The following is a 17,012-nucleotide window of genomic DNA, read 5'->3' on the forward strand; positions in this document are numbered from 1 at the left end:
ATTTTCTGTAGTGTTATTAACGTAATGCTTAATTTCAAATATTTTGTTTTTTGCATTTTTCGACATTTGTAAACATTTGACAAATTGACATGTGCATTCTTAGAAATGCCTTGTGTATTTTGTCTTTCCCGTAAACATATAATCTGTGTTGATTTTTGTGTATTTTTCTTCATTATACAGACACAAACATATTTACATGAACATTTTTTGTCGTGTTTTAAACATAAATCTTAATCATTAAATGTTTTCGTTGCTATACCGACACAAATACATCAATTAGAACATTGTATCTTATGTTATTAATATAATGCTTAACTTCAAATATTATGACTTTTACATTTTCTCAAATTTGTAGACATTTAAAAAGTTGTCGAGTGCATTCACAGAAATGTCTTGTGCATTTTGTGTTTCCCGTAGGCATATAATTCTGCATCGATTCCACTTGCAGGTTCTATATCAAGAGAATGATAAGAAAGTTTTTAATGCTGCAGACAAATCCAAAAAATATGTGGATGGGCGGGGATATTGTCTTCTGAGGGAATGATAAAAAGGGTGTCGTGGCAGAACCCCACACGGAGAAAATGATAAAGATGGTGTCCTGACGGGTCGAGATTGAAAAATGCTTTAATTTTTTGGTGTTTTACATACACAATCATGTTTACGTAAACATTATTTGAATTGTTTTAAACAAAATCCTTTGTTTCTGCAACATTTTTTATCCTCCGTACATATTCTTAAAACTACTTTTGTTCCGAATACTCTATTGTTGTGTAAACATTTTAATTAGTTGCTGAAACATTATATAAAATGCAAGAAGCATTATGTCCAAAATGTTTGAAACAGAATCTCAAATGTCTTCAACATAACTGTAAATGTCTCTAAAAACCCCCAAAATGCGTAACGAAGAACAATAGTTTTTCTACCAAGTAAAACACTCAGAAATCATCAACATGCCCCTAAATGTTTGAAACAAAACCCAAAATGTCTCCATGAAAAATTATCAACATTAAGAGTAACAATGAAATACTAAAACATTTTTAAATATGTTGACAACATCTGTACAAGAATTAAACCATTCACAAAAATGCATCCAACCAAGTTAGTCTAAACATTTTGAAAAATGTTCACAACATATAAAACCTAATTTAGAGCAATTCAGAATGTGCAAACAAAATTTCATTAATGGAGAAAAAAGTCTGATTTTCTATGACTTTTTCCTTAATAGTCGGGCCAACTTTTTGTGAACATTAAGAGTGAGAAAGTCTGATTTTTGTCCGGGTCAGCTTTTATGATTTGATGGGTGGGTGGTTGGCTTGTCTCGTTTTTTGTGAAAAGAGGGAAAGAAAAAAGTGATTGGGATTTGTTTGAGGGATATAAGTGGATGTCATTTGTGTAAGGGGGGTAACATGGTATTTTCATCTTTTGGATTTTTTTTGAGTTATCACTCCGGGTTGGGCTTGATTTGGTATTTTCATCCAAATTTTAGGCCTTACAATTTTGCTCTCTTTTAAAAACTTCTTGAAGTCTCACTGGTGGCAAATATTTCTAACTTGGTGCTTACTACGTACTAAAGACAACTAATTAAACAAAAATCCTTACCTCCTACCCTATTCTTCTCACCAATTTAAAATTTTAACTACCATATACCTTTCTAATTTCATCTCCATAATCATATTTTGGTAGTGATGGAGCTATGGTGGTGGTGGTGGTGTGGAGCTATGGTGGTGGTAAGGACAAATCCATCTTATACAATGGGGACCACCGTTCCTTGATTGGAATGGCAGGTAAAAGGAAAATCTTGCCCTTGTTACTTCTTCAACAGTAATTACTGATTTATTTCACATAATAGAGCTGTCATGGGAGACTTTCGATCTTTGTCCTGGAAGCTATAGCAGTTTCGTAGGAGTTGTTACCAAGACGATGTTGGAATAGAGATTAGCTCTTGTGGGTTTGGCGATATTCTCAGCCCTTGCCGACTAATATAGTTTCAAAGGGCGATCCCTCGGAAACAAAGAAGCTTATTTAGGATGGAAGACGATAGGTTCCTCGGGAAGCTTTGGCCCCAAACGTCTCTGTCAAGTCCAAAGAGTCTCACGTCGAAATGTTTGAACCACTTGTCTGAGATTATCAAGGTGATTGTTTTTTTAATGAAGTTGTAGAGCGAAAAGGATGCAAACTAAGATTAACACTTGAAAGATTGAACATAACAAAGAACTAAAATGGGAAAACAAAATAACGAAAATAATAGAAAAACGATTTGTCTTGCTGAAACAGAAATAAAATCAACAAAACAAAATAATCCTCAAATGTAACAATCCTGTCTGGTGGTAGCAAATGGTGTGCCACTTATAACCATTAAACACTTTTTTTTTTAGCTCTGGAGTGCTAAAGGGGATGACATCCCTCCATTTGGGAAAGCTAGTTTACACAATCCTATAACTACAAAAAGAGGTTTAGTGGTGGTTTTGTCGAGTCAAATATCGGTCAACCTTGACTAATTAAAGACGTCAGCTGATTGACTTGGGCGACGACACATGTGGGATTCCTGTATATGCACCGGAGAGATTTTGACTAAACCAACAGAGATGTGGACGAACTCTGCCACTTTGACCAATCAATTCAGTAAAGTGTGACAAAAAAATAGAGATCAAGAGAGAGAGTATGTTAGTGCAAGAGGGAGAGAGTTGTAACCGAAAAGTGCACAGTCTTTATGTAAGGTAACTCAAGAAAGTTGTAACTTCATATTTATAGTTCATTAGCTTGGTGCGGCAGAAAGATGACGTAGTAATTGTTTTGAACCTCTATAAGTCTTTCGAGTCATTATTCTTAATTTGTTTCGTGACTTGTGGTTGTATTTATTTACTATTGAATCCTAAGATCCTCGCATTTCCGAATTAAATAAAAAATAATTAAGTAGACAGATCACCTATTAAGAGTGGCTTATTTTCTTAGTCCATAATCACTTTTGGTACTTTACTCCTTGTGCTTACTGTTTGGTTCGATCATGAATATGATTGGTAGAGATTAATTTTGGCAGTAAATAATTTGATTGAGAAAGGGAATCACAACCCTCACATGGACCAAATCCTATTTCGTATGGAATGTGATTCGTGTTACCTTCCCGCGTGCCAAACACCATTATGGAATTCTGTTTCTGCCGGCCAAACATGGCCGGAGTGTTGGTTATTGCGTTCAGATGAAGTTTCGTTGCAAGTTAGTTTAGCATTCAAGGTAGTTTGATGGCCTTAAAGTTGTTTAAAATAAAATAGGACTTCTGAAATATATGCATCTTGTCCTCCTCTTGGTTGGTTATCCATCTAGGGTTCACTGAAAATAGAGAATAATAATTTCCACAATAGGTTGCTATGTAGTTTGGTGAGAATATAATTAAAACAGTTGATAATGTGTTAATTGATTTCGATAATTTAACCGAAAATGCAAAAAACTCAGGATCCGAAGAACATGCCCCCCTCATAGTTTGCGTGTGACAAGAGCCACATTATGTCGATTTTAGAATTGATAAACACAATATCGAGCACATTCTACTTACTACATGTGATTAAATTGTTGAATCATTCATAGACAGCTCAAAGTAAGTCGCGTGTTCGAATATTCTCGAATAAGCCTAATACGAGCTTGGGTCTCTGGTGTAAAAAACGAGGAATCAACTTGTTTAGAGTGATCTTGAAACAAATTGCTAAAGTAATCTTTATTCATATCTAAATTACATTGACTCATAATGGGTTTCATATAAGACATCGTTCAAACCTAAAATACACAAAACCGAAGAACTACTCGAAGAAACTATCTGGGTTGAGTCATTTGTTATTACAGATAATGAAATGTTAAAATGGGACTTGATAGAGCTATAGGTCCTTGAAGAAAACCCTAGGAAATATATTTCAATGAAGTGGGATTCTCTAAACTGATCTAAGAACATATAACATCTTTCCTCCCCATTGAATTCTGAAGTTGCTCTCTTGCATGTCTTAAAGCAGCTAGAACTTCATATACATTTTTTTCATTCTTGATTTGTGCAGGTTCTCTAGTCTCTTCTGATTTTGGCCAAAGATCTGCAGGAACTAAAGCCAATGTGTTATCGACGTAATCGTCCAGGTTCTTTTCCCCATTAATCTCTTTTTCGTCTATTGAATTTCGCCTGAAATAAGTTCGAAAATAAGATTAGTAAGCCTGAATCTTAATATACACCCCAAATTCTACCCACGCGGTTTTTCAAGTGACTTCCCTAATCAGAATTTCAGTACCTTAGGTCATTCCTCTCCGATTCTTCGATTTTGTTTGGTTCTTCTTGAATCGATGGATCTTCGACATTGTTTCGAAAATGAGTAGTACCCACAGAACCCATAGAAGTTGAACTCCTTGTTATTGAACTAATTTGATGATCAGAATCTGATAAACCACAGTCTGAGTCATTGTTTGATATGCATCTTGAAGTTGATATACCAGAATTCTGTTCTTTGGGTTCATTTAGATCTGAATCATTTGTTGATGAACTCTTATCTTGTAGTAAAGGTGATGAGAGTTTTAAAGATTCCATCTTTTTCATCAGAAGTTTGAGCTTCTTTTCAACTTTGTTCTTCATTTCAATCTCTAATCTTAGTTGTTTTTCTAGCTCAATTAACTGCCATTCACCCGAGACATCAAAAACAGAAGATTGAAGATTTCAAATTCCAAATCAAAGAATTATGATTTGAAACTCCAATTGAACAAAAGTGTTAAGTTTGAGGTCATCCACCTCAAAGTGTTAAAGCGAAGAGGTATATAGTAGAGAGGATTGGACATTTTATTCTTGCTTACTGGATCGTCCTTCTCCCATGTGGGACTATTCTGAGTGGAGATGACATACTAGGTCGCTCTTCTCCTATGTGGAACTATTCTTACAAGATCATCGAGTAATCTAAGAGGAAGAGTAAAGGGTAAGAAAGTAGAAAAAAATGAAACCTTGTTTTCCATGAATTCTGCATCTTCTTTTGCAGATTTTGAAGCTACCCTTTCTGCAAGTAATCTTCCTCTTAAACATTCAACAGTCCTTACATTTTCTTCTCCTTCCATCATCTTCTTTCTAACAAATAACCAGAAACAGAAGAAAAAACAGAGAAACCATAACATTAGATCTAATAGAAAAAAGAAAACAACAAATCAATAATAACCCACCTTGGATTTTGATCTCTGCTACCAGAAACCACCATTATTTTCCTTGTTTCTTGATATCCTTTCATGGAATTTCCACCCAAGCTACTGTGACAGCAGTGAAGTATAACACTATTGGAATAGAAATCATTCAAAACTGAACTCACCTACCACCCCTATGATTAATAAACAGCTTTTCAGTTTTCAGTAGCAGAGATCAGAGAGGTATATAAATGGTGTGAGCTACTGAGCTATGAAGATAAACCTAGAGTGAGGATAAATTTAGTAAGGGTTCTGAAAGTAATGTAGTTGTTCCAGAAATTTTAGGAACCCAAGTTCTGGAATTTTAGTTGGACTCTTTCACTTGTCAGACATAGATCACATTCTTTATATTACTTTCTCTCTCTCTCTCTTTCAAAATCAACAATGCTACATGACCCGACAAACCGACAATAAAAGATTTTCAAAATCAACAATGCTAGATGATCTAACAATAAAGGGTCTGAACGATCTGACAATTTTTGCCTTTTCGCGCGGTTTGGATAGTTCATAGTTGGGCCATTTAGCATTTTCCTTTCTCAAAATTTGTTACAAATTAAACCTGTAGGATTATAAAACAAATGAGTTTAAATTTAGTACTCCTATAATGAAGTTACATGGGATTTGATAACAAAACCTATAAAATGCATGTAATACAAAATCTAAATTAATTTAGGTTTAAGTATTGTATTTTGGGTTAATTCCATTTTGGTATTGTGAAGATGACCAACTCACCAAAATGGTCTTCTAAACATGACCAACTTCCAATTAAAATCACCAGCTTCCAGATGGGCCTCCTTCTTCAACTCTCCGATAGCATGTCAACTTTTGTAATTGTCATTTTCTTGTTTTTTTAATCCTTCCATATTTATATCCTTCATGTTTTAGCTCTCTTTCTTCGACCAAGAAGAGGTGGCCATCAAAGGTAACGTCCCTTCATAAAAAAATAAATAGATAATGAAGTTTTTTTTTTCTTCCTATTTTCTCTTTCCACCACCACCATCTCTCTTTCTTTTCCTTTATTTTCCTTTCTTTTCTCCAAAATTTGAGTTGTAAAAAATCCTAGATTCGGTCCAATACTTATTGTCATCTCGCCCATTACTTTGTGCTAAAAAAGGTACACCTATAATCCGCCGTACTCAAACGCCTTCTTAACGACAATTCCACAATTCAAGAGGACAATTGAGACAGAAGATATATATACATATTGAGTGAAGGAGAGGAAAGAAATAAATAGAGGGATTCTCCTTCTTCATTTTTAGAAGAGAGGGGGTTTTCCATTAATGAACTGTCGAAAAAAAAAATGTCGCCAGCTAGGTGGATTGCTTGCCGATTTGGGTTGAAGACCGGAAATGATTGGTGAAAGAGAAAGGACATGGAAGCAAATTGTTCGAAAGAAAATGTAAGAATAAGAAAAAAATCAAAATTTAACCTTAGCAGATGGGAAAGAGTTTTAAGGGGTCATTTTTGAAGTTGATCATCTATAGAAAAGTATTTTGGTGAGTTGGTCACCTTTTAAGGGCCCAAATTGGAATGAACCCTTAATCTCTTCTATTTTCTTTTCCTTTCATATAAAAGTGCTCCATATAGTAGGGAAATTACTCTTCTACCCTCAGGTGGGGGCTGTTTGTTTGCAATAATGTAGGTGAAGAAAATGAAAAGCGTGGGAAATTAAGTTCCAAAAAGGTAGAGGACAAACATACTGAATATGAATGGAATCATCACTGATCACACAACTTGTCACATATGTCACGTGAACTTGCTTCTTTCATTTTGTCCCCATAGTTATATTTTACTGGAATAGTTTTCGGAGTTATTTTTTAAATGACGTCCTAATTTATGTTCAGATTTTCCGCTAGCTCCTTTTTTTTTTTTTTTTTTTTGTTGAACTTCCGCTAGCTCCTTAGTTGTCAAAAATATTTAAATGACTTTGTTTTTACTGTTAGTATAAAAAGGGAACCATCTTAATATTTTCGATAAACTGAGAGGTTAGGCGGGAAGCTAGTCATAACACTAGGTGGTCATTTGAGAAATAACCCATAGTTTTACTAGCTTCATCTTTTAAGTCCATTATATGTTATTTACAAGAGATTATATGTTATTTGCTAGAGATTTTTTGTATTATATGAAATTTGTACTTCATGGTCGAAGAGAAAGTCCAATGTGATAGGTAGGGTTGGGAAAAAAGTCTGAGAACCCAAAATCCGTCTTCGTTAGGGCCAACGGGTATCCGAAACTCGAAACCCGAAGGGCGGTTCAACCCGACTGACTCGGTGAAATAAACAGGTCGGACTCAAAATTTGAAGTGTCACCGGACTTCCTGCTTGATTCTGATAATAATTTTATATGTGGTTTATAATAGACTGCTATAATCTACTGGCGATTGAGGAGTAGGAGTGTTGACACTAAGACAGATTTCTGTACGAGGGAGAGTCACCCTCTCAAAAAAGGGTGAACTTTTAGAAGATAAAGTGTAAGATTTAAGAGTCTTATGATTTCTTTTTAGCCAATAAGAATAAGGAAACTTGGTTCCTCTTACGATTTGTTAGAATCCTAATTAGATTGAAGAAACAAATTATAAAGGAAAATTTAGAAAGTTGAAAACAAATTGACTATATCTATTTTCGGGTCGGCATCAGCTAGGACCGCCTTTCCGAGATTCCTATTAAAAACCCCAACTAGTCTAGTTTCCCTTTGTATCTCAACGAAACCCTGGATTCCTTTCATGAAGATGAAAGCTGTTCCTGATCCTGTTAGATTTACTCACAGCTCAATCACGAAGAAGTGGAAGAAGAACAACTACAGGAAGAAGAAGAAGAATTGAGGTATTATTATTTCAAACAATCTTCCTAATAGTAGTAATATCAATAGTAGTACTCATAATCATGGTGATATTGTTCTTGATGAAAATTTAATAATATATGAGATACTAACCAGATTAACAGTGAAATCACTTTTTCGTTTCAAATCTGTCTGTAAACTATGGAATTCTGTAATTCAAAAAAATCAAAACTTCATCAATTTACACCTTACCCGATCAAAATCAAGAAACCCTAGTCTCTTTATCGTTCTTCCAGCACCAAAAGACCAGTCAGAACATTCGAGGGTATTCTTGACAGGTGATTTCATTGAATGTTGTAAAGAAGAAAGAAGAATATCAGCTTCCATTCACACTGTTAAGACCAGAATGTCATTATGCCCTAATATAATTACAAACCCCATTAATGGTTTGATTTGTTTTATTGACACAAGGTCGTCTACTCATTCTGCTTGCTTATACAATATCGCTACTCGTGATGAATCGCCATTGATGCAACCACCAAAATCGATATCGTACTATCAATTTGGACTTGATCCTGCCACTAATGAACATAAATTAGTCGCTATCTCACAGAGAAATGGTGGTGGAAATGATAGAGTTTGTGAGATCTTAACAGTAGTAGGCGGGAAAGTTAACGATAACAATATTAATAGATGGAGAAGGAGTGATGAAGTTCCACCACATGTAGTGGCAAATCCGTCTGTTTATGTGAATGGCTCTATATATTGGAACACTCCTAAACTTCAAAAGGGTGGAAAATCTTGGAGCAAAGAACATCGTCCTGTATTTATAGTTGCATTTGACGTTGGAAGTGAGAAGTTTCGAAGTATTCCAGTCCCTGATTTCATACTTCGGAAACTATATGAATCCGAACAACTCTCTGACCATAGGGTTGATTTGTTAGAAGTGGGCGGACGTGTAGCTCTTCAAATTAAGGTGAGTGGTTACATTCTGAAGATGTGGACATTTGATGATAAAAAAGAGGAGAATAGGACATCTAGTAACCGAAATTGGACAGAAGTGACTATTAACTTACCTTTTTGTTGTTGGGGAAACTATTTATTTGTCCACCTTCATAAGGTATCTCATCAAATAATCTTAAGAACCTATTCTCGAGTAAATTTTGTCCATGAAACGAAAAAGATGGAGCATACGGGAAAGAAGAACATTTCTCTTCATTCTTTGGACTGGAAGAAGGGTAGGCTGACAGAGTTTGAAATTAGAGAAATCCCCTTATGGATTCCTAATCAATGTCTTGATTCTGCTTATTTATTTACAACATTCACGGAAAGTCTTTTGCGTGTTCCGAGTTTTAGCAGCCAAAGCGAAGAGAAACTACCTTTGTAATTTTATCTTTTTGCCTATGAAGGAGATGTGGAATTGGCCCACTTCATAAATTTTCACTACTATTATGTATGATCTGTTTGGAGTGTTAGATGTAGACTAAATTGTTTAAAACAGATTTACGACAGTATATTATGTTAATATTTGAAGAGTTTTGAAGAGTTGTGCCGGTTTCGATTGGTGTTGTTAACAATATAGCAATAAAGGGTTCTAATGTTTAGCTAGGTTGTAAAAATAATCATTTCCTTAGTAGTAAAAGAGTCTTCTAAGGTTCCATAAGAATTGCTTTGTCCCCATAGGCAGAGAGAACACACCATCACACACTAACAACAAGCCGTATCAAACGTGGGAACATAAGAGGAAGCACATAGGTTAGTAGAAGCAAGCACACCACAGGAATAAACACATAGCAATAAGGTATACATATAATAAAGAAGTGAGAAGGTTCAAGCCAGGACTAACAGAGCCTGCCAAGCAACGAATCATAATCGAAAAAACATAAAATTTAGTTCAATATGACACACATACAGATACGTAGTTCATGTGCGCTAGGGGTTTTTGTGAAATGAGTATGTTCCTTAGTTGGGGATGGTCCCTCTCGCTCTCACTCACGGGTCTCGGATCCTAGTAGCATGTGGCCCCCCTGACCCCACTCGATTAAAACCAATTATGAAGGGCTACTACAGTCGTTTCACGATCAACATTTGGTAGAAACGATCAACATTCCGTGCGCACTTCGCTTACGAGAAAAGCTGGCATAGGACGAGTCTAACTTTTTGCTATGAGCCTTAGCGTAAAGATTTGGGAACCTAAAGTGTGCGTTTAAATGAAGGACATGGCACCCAATCTAGACTCTATAATTCACGCGGTCCGGTGACGATCTTACTCGACTCGACAAAAGAATCGATCATCACATAATACGAAATCTGTCTTGATTGGGACTTTTCCTGACTTCTGAAATCCCAAAGTTTATACTCTCATTAAGATGTTGTTTCGGTAACTTTTTCCAAATATAAACGTTAGCTAACACTATGCTTGTGATCGTTTAAATAATTTGTTTTTTACATGATATTTTTCGGGTGCGTGAATTTTTATAGCTATTAACTTTAGTAGGTATACATATATAAGTTAAAAAAAAACTTGTGAACCCTTGATATAAATTCAGGCCAACCTTATTCTGATTTCGAGCTCCGCCCCTGAGAGAAATGATTGGTATTGAAGTGGTTGCAAGCGAATGATGGCACTCCTTAGATTAACTTCAATTTCACTCAAACAAGGAATCATAAACCATAAGTACAAATTATCATTGATATGTTTCCGGAGGGACTCAACTTTATCTTTTCCTTCTACTGCAAGTCCCATAAAACAATGGTCAAAGCTCCCCGAACAAGATTAAAATAACCTTTTATGGTTCCTTTGTTGCCAATCACTTATTGGGTATATTGCTAGAAAAGAAATAGGTGATTTCTTCAAAATCAGAAACACTCAAACACGTAAAGAAATGTGAATTCACTCGAATAAGTCAAGAAATGTGAATTATTGATATTATTTTCGTTTTTGACGCCCAGATTAAAGTATGTAAATAGAGATTTTTATTCCTAGAGAAGATTTCATGAGCATACTAAAAAGGCCCAACACTTCCTCCGCTTGAGACAATCATGTACATGTTGGAATTAGAGCCAACTTTGCATGAGTTCGACTCATTAAACGTAGAAGATCAACACACCATTGCGTTGAGTTAGCGAGTTCTTTAATTTAAAGCTACGTATTGCTCAAATCTGATTCTGGATAAAGTAGATATTTTCGATTGAAATTTTGACTAAGATGGTTAAAGTAAACTTAGGTATGGTTAGAATAAAGACTGAATAGTAAAACGACCAAGTTAGTTTGGGGATCAAACAAAAATGAGACCGTCAATGTGGGGGTCAAATTGCATTAGGGGAACGTCCAGATCTATCAATGATGGTCCCACCCGCCCTAGCTTCACAGCTTCAGGCTCCTTTTGGGATGATCTGATGGCTCGCGTTCCACAAGCGATATCTCATCACATGGAACGGCCTAAACAAAGACACATTGCATTGCCAGAACGGTTGCCTTCCTTCGTAACTTGTCACCTCCCTTGACCAAAGTGTAACAATTAGTGTCCCTAATGGCCTAAATCCATTAGATGCTTCCTTAGTCCATGTGTCTACTCATTTTTGTATGTGAATCGTTTCTTCACCAAAACTTAAAACGTTTATTCCAGAGGTTAGAGTTGTCTTAGAACTTCACTTCACAACATTCAATCATCTAATTTTCATCTGAATATCAAGAGGAAACCAAACTGATGGAGACCATCAAGATGGGCCTCACGGCCGAACTAGTTAGAGGGCCTCATGGCCGAGCCCATTAGGGTTAGAGTTTAGGAGTTTCCATGTTTTAGTATTTCCTACTAAGTCTAGGTTTAAAAGTTTCTATGTTTGAGTATCTTTGATATTTAGGAATCCTAACTTGAGTCTATCTAGAAGTTTCTAAGTTCCTATAAAAGGAAGTCAGGTTTGTCCTTGTTATTCAGATCGGAGAATATCATGAATCAAGTTTATTATTAATCAAGTTTATCGTTTTATCGCTTTTATCGTTATTTCATCAGCTTTATTTCATTAGTTTAGTTCAATAATAATGGTGGATTCCATTACTTTTACGCTTCCGCAACAATCTACATCAGCTGGTATTCAGAGCTTTAAAAATCTGGGAACAAAAGATGAAATTTTTTTCATGGATACATCTCTCCTTGAGTGTTGGAAAATTCTTCCACGTTTAGGTTGGGATCCCTTTCGAGATTTGATGGGCCTAGAAAGTTTCCTAAATAGGTCACCACCCGCAAGTATACGGGCGTCAAGTAATAATTCCGGTAAGACCGGTTCATTCCTCAGAGACTAAGTCAAATTTCAATTCTAATCTTAAAACTATTATGTCTTCAAAATAATGGTTTGATTGGTAATATTATTTTTTTTTTCAAATAATAAAAAGAATAATAACAATTAAAAATTAAATAATACTAAAGTTGATATTCAGATAAAGGGAACTTATGAGAAGAGGGAATCTAGGGTTTCAGGATCCACTTTAGCAAATATGACTTCTAACTTATGCAATTCAAATCTTCTTATTATATAACTCAAGGAAGAATAACCAACCTCGGATGATTTTGACTTTTCAGAACACTTACTTTAAAACTTTCAATTTTGATACGTAAAATCACGGGTACTCTAACTATTAGATATCAAACGTAAGCATGATACATTAAAGACCTAAAGCCTAAATATGAACCATCAAACATAAGTATAACTAATGAAAGGGGTTATCGTGAAAGATACGCGAAGAAATCCAAGTATTTAAGTACTTAAAAGGGATTAAGTCAGAAAATCACATAAAACTAAAACTTAGCCTTAACCCTAGATCGGGAAATTTAGTTACACATGATAGATGAGAGTATTATAATGATTAAAGAGAAGGAAAAGAATAACATAAAAAAAAGGAAAAGAATTGGAGAAGAAAACACCTTTTTTCTTGAAATTTCACTCTGTGCAGCCAAACAGACCCTAAGGGAAAATTGTTTTCTCGTCTTCTCGGAAAATACTTCTCTGTGGGAAAATTATTTTCCTTCTCTGGTTTTTCTCTCTCTCTACTGTTTTCTCCTTCTTTCTCTCTCTAACCTTTATCTTTCTCTCTCTATAATAAGAATATAACTCTATCTTTCTCTATATAACAGAAACAGTAAAGGAAGAAGAAGAAAAGATGAGTTTAATGGTGGTTTGTATAATAAATTCAATCTCTCTCTCTCTCTCTACAGAATCAGTATCTTCCTCTCTCTCTAACTCTTCCAATCTAAACTTCTCTCTCTCACAAAGAGAAGAGTTAGAAGAAGAAACAAAACAGGAAAGAACACTTTCAAACTCCCTCTCTCTAACCTCGGTTTTAGCTTTAATGGTGAGGAATGGAGAGATCGATTTTTGCTCCCCAAAACCGAGTATATCTTTAATCTCTCTTCCTGTCTCCCCTTCTCTTCTTTTTTTCGCCGTCAGGAGCTGCTGGTTTCTCTTTAATCCTTCGGTTATATGTAAAGAAAACCGATTCCCAAATCCACTTTTATTTCCTTCTTATCATTTCTGACTAATTCTCTTTCCATCTCTGTCTCATTCTTTCCTTCTCTCTCTCCGTTTCTATCTTTCCATCTTTATAACCTTCCATTCTCTAATTTATCTTCTTCGATTTCTCTCTTCTCTCTCCACTGTAATCTCAAAACTTTCCATGAAATGTTAAGGTAACAGAGAGGACGAGAAAGAGTGAGCGTGGGTTATCAAGAGAACTCACTATGGTCCATCGCGGAGTAGCATAAGCAGGTGAGACAGTCACATTAAATCTGCTGGTGGTACCGTCGCCGTTAGATCAACGAAAACGCGGAGATGAAGGGACCGACTGCCAAAACCATCATAGCAACCTACGTTTGGATGTACTGGATCGCTGCCTGTTGAACAATCCCGAAACTGTACCGAAGTAGCCCAGCACAGTACCGAAATTCAAATTCCCTCCGACGTCAGACTTCATGCCACATGTCACCTACTGATTTGGTCAACCTTCTTTCACTCCAAATCTTTGACTTAAGCTAACTCGCTCTTCCGGACTCCGATTCGACTTCCGTTTTCGGCTATGAGCTCATCTTGGACTCTACTTTCACATGAGTACTAATATTGACCAGAATACCCTTGTCATTAAAATGACCAAAATGCCCTCAAATGTGTGTTTCTTCTGATTTTAGCTATTTTCACACCGAACTCCGTAAAGACACCTGAGAAAGAGAAACACTCAATTTATCAGAGTAACTGCTCGAAATAGACTAACTAACCCGAGTTAAGAGATTCAGATGAGACATTTTCATGTCTCATCAAGATTCAAAACAATTTTATGTTGATCGAAAATATGAAGAAAAAATTAATACCGTTTCTAAAATTCCTCTATTTGACGGTCAATATCATATAAATTTTTGGATTCAACATATGGAAGATTGGTTCATAAACCAAGATATCCATGATGAAGATAAGGTTTTTCTCATTGAACAACATATGTCCGAAAGAATCTATGAACAATTCAATGCAATGCAATGGAGACTGATTAATCAAGGAAAAAAATTCGTCGACGATTGGACTACATTGAAAAGCATCTTTAGGTATGTTTTTCTTCCTTTAGATGAATATTTTTCATATGTGGAGTCAAAGATTGAATCCAGTAGACAGTTGTCGAATGTTATTTCGGTCACCGTGTTCGATGGTATTGAAGAAGAAGTTCTAGACAAAAAGAATAAAATTTTCTCAATGACGGAGGAAAAAGAAGAACAAAGTGAATTATCCTCTTTTAGCTTGAAAAGGTCAGTTCATTCTAGTTTAGATTTGATTAAGCCATATTCGAGTTTGGTTTATAAGCAACACGAAGATGAACGTGGGAAGATCGTTCAAGTGAAGAAATTCAAGGTTGATTTTTCCATAAAATATTATGTGGTGTTTGTGGTCTTCTTCATCAAATTAAAAGATGACGAGAGATGTTGCAATTTGTTGGAAGTTTCTTTCCTACATTTATTTTTGCAAGATTCTTTGCACTATGAGATTGAAGCTAGTGATTTCGTCCAAGTGGGTGTCCTTCCACCCCAATGCACCGTTCGCTCGAAGTGGGAATTAAGGATTGCATTGTTGAGTCTCACTTGAGGGCAAGTTCGTTCTCGGTCGGGGAGTATGATGGAGACCATCAAGATGGGCCTCACGGCCGAACTAGTTAGAGGGCCTCATGGCCGAGCCCATTAGGGTTAGAGTTTAGGAGTTTCCATGTTTTAGTATTTCCTACTAAGTCTAGGTTTAAAATTTTCTATGTTTGAGTATCTTTGATATTTAGGAATCCTAACTTGAGTCTATCTAGAAGTTTCTAAGTTCCTATAAAAGGAAGTCAGGTTTGTCCTTGTTATTCAGATCAGAGAATATCATGAATCAAGTTTATTATTAATCAAGTTTATCGTTTTATCGCTTTTATCGTTATTTCATCAGCTTTATTTCATTAGTTTAGTTCAATAATAATGGTGGATTCCATTACTTTTACGCTTCCGCAACAATCTACATCACAAACCATTCTAAGCATTAATAATAACGACTAAACTAGAAGTGTATGAAGAATGTTCAGTCCGTCTTACCAGAGTCTTCAGAAGTTCATATTACTCGCTTAAATACGACCACAATCAATACTGAATGGAATTCGTTGTATCCTGGGAGAAGAAAACTGGAATTCTTGGTACAATAATATGACGTAAATCATCTTAAATTAAGATATTGTACCAGCCTCCACTCAACCATCCTCCACTCAACCATCCTCTTTCACGACAATTTCCAAACTCCGCTCAATCATCTGACAGGTCAATATAATCAAAATTCTCTCCATAATTATTATCTTATCAATATACCCAAAGATTAACAATCTCAAGACAATTTAGTTTTTATTGAGTATAACTTGGTATTTTTCATAAATGGATTCACAAAACAAAAAATCCAAAGCACTTTCCAACATGAAGATCCACATAGATGGGAATGTGTTGAGTTATTTTGTGAAAGGACCAAACATAAATACCGGCTGATGAATTTTGGACATGCATGAAAATGTTCTTTTTTTTAGCTTAAGACATGGACTAAATTTGAATAACTTTATCATTCAAAAAGTAATGATATTTAATAACCCTTAACCAGGGAGAAAACTGATTTTTTTAAGGAGGGTCCGAACCATATTAGCCATAAAATAATTTGAGAAATTTATACACAAATGAGTCCTAGAGATCAAACACCAATATCAATTTCATTTCATTCAAAACTAGCACTTAAAAAATACTCCTCAATTATGTGATTACCTTGAACTGGAGAGAGTGAGAGAGAGTGTGTGAGAGAGAGAGGGAAAGGGGAAAAAGAGAGCGAGAGGAAAAGGAGAGTGAGAGAGAAAGAAAGAGAAAATACGATTTCTTTAATAACTTTACCTGCTTTCGAAATTACAATTTGAGAGACAACCGATTTTTAGTAATAAGAGATTAAAGTTTGGATGAGTTGAATTAGTTTATAATTGGATTCGATATAAATTAACAACTGGAAAAGCAATCGCCCCCTAACAACCTAATACATCCTTGTCCCATTTATCCTTTAAACTCTATCGGGCCCTCACCCTTATGCCTTAACCCAACTAGAAAAGCAATTGAAACTTGAAATTAGAAACTTAGAATCTTAGGCGATGGAAGGTAGGAACTATGATTAGGTGATTGTGTGTTTGGGATTTAAGTTGGGCTGAAATTTTGGGTTGGGTTTGGGATTTAAGTTGGGCTTAAATTTTGGGTTGGGTTTGGATCGAAACCGTTGAATTAAGGCATAAGGGTGAGGGGCCAATAGAGGTTAAAGTATAGATGGGACAAGGATGTACTAGGTTGTTAGGAGGCAATTGTCTGGCAAGTTTAAGCGTCAGGGGGCCATGGTCCCTCCTTACCCACACATACATACGCCCATACCCTTACCGTTAGTTACTTAATTTTTGTTTTAGTTAAAATCGTGTGATGTCCCAAACACTAATTTTTAACGGTGAGTATGCATATATCTGCAAATATATT

At 35.6% G+C, this 17,012-nt stretch overlaps 2 protein-coding genes across 2 annotated transcripts; one reads left to right on the forward strand and one right to left on the reverse strand.

Annotated features, from left to right (window-relative positions):
- Positions 1-3,684: 3,684 nt before the first annotated feature.
- On the reverse strand, positions 3,685-6,582 carry LOC147565723 (uncharacterized). The gene is made up of 4 exons (XM_086652223.1): positions 5,176-6,582; positions 4,963-5,083; positions 4,266-4,642; positions 3,685-4,159 (listed from the first exon to the last, which is right to left on the reverse strand). The coding sequence occupies exons 1-4, from the start codon at positions 5,238-5,240 to the stop codon at positions 3,931-3,933; spliced, it is 792 nt and encodes a 263-aa protein (XP_086508349.1). The 5' UTR covers positions 5,241-6,582; the 3' UTR covers positions 3,685-3,930.
- A 1,118-nt stretch (positions 6,583-7,700) lies between these two features.
- On the forward strand, positions 7,701-9,514 carry LOC147565724 (F-box/kelch-repeat protein At3g06240-like). Its single transcript, XM_086652222.1, has one exon. It carries the CDS (start codon positions 8,378-8,380, stop codon positions 9,356-9,358), a length of 981 nt encoding a protein of 326 aa, XP_086508348.1. The 5' UTR covers positions 7,701-8,377; the 3' UTR covers positions 9,359-9,514.
- The last annotated feature ends 7,498 nt before the right edge of the window (positions 9,515-17,012 follow it).

This window comes from Eschscholzia californica, unplaced genomic scaffold, assembly GCF_041429995.1.
Source record: "Eschscholzia californica isolate CP2 unplaced genomic scaffold, dmEscCali1.0.p SCAF_1, whole genome shotgun sequence".
Classification (NCBI taxonomy): Eukaryota; Viridiplantae; Streptophyta; class Magnoliopsida; order Ranunculales; family Papaveraceae; genus Eschscholzia; species Eschscholzia californica.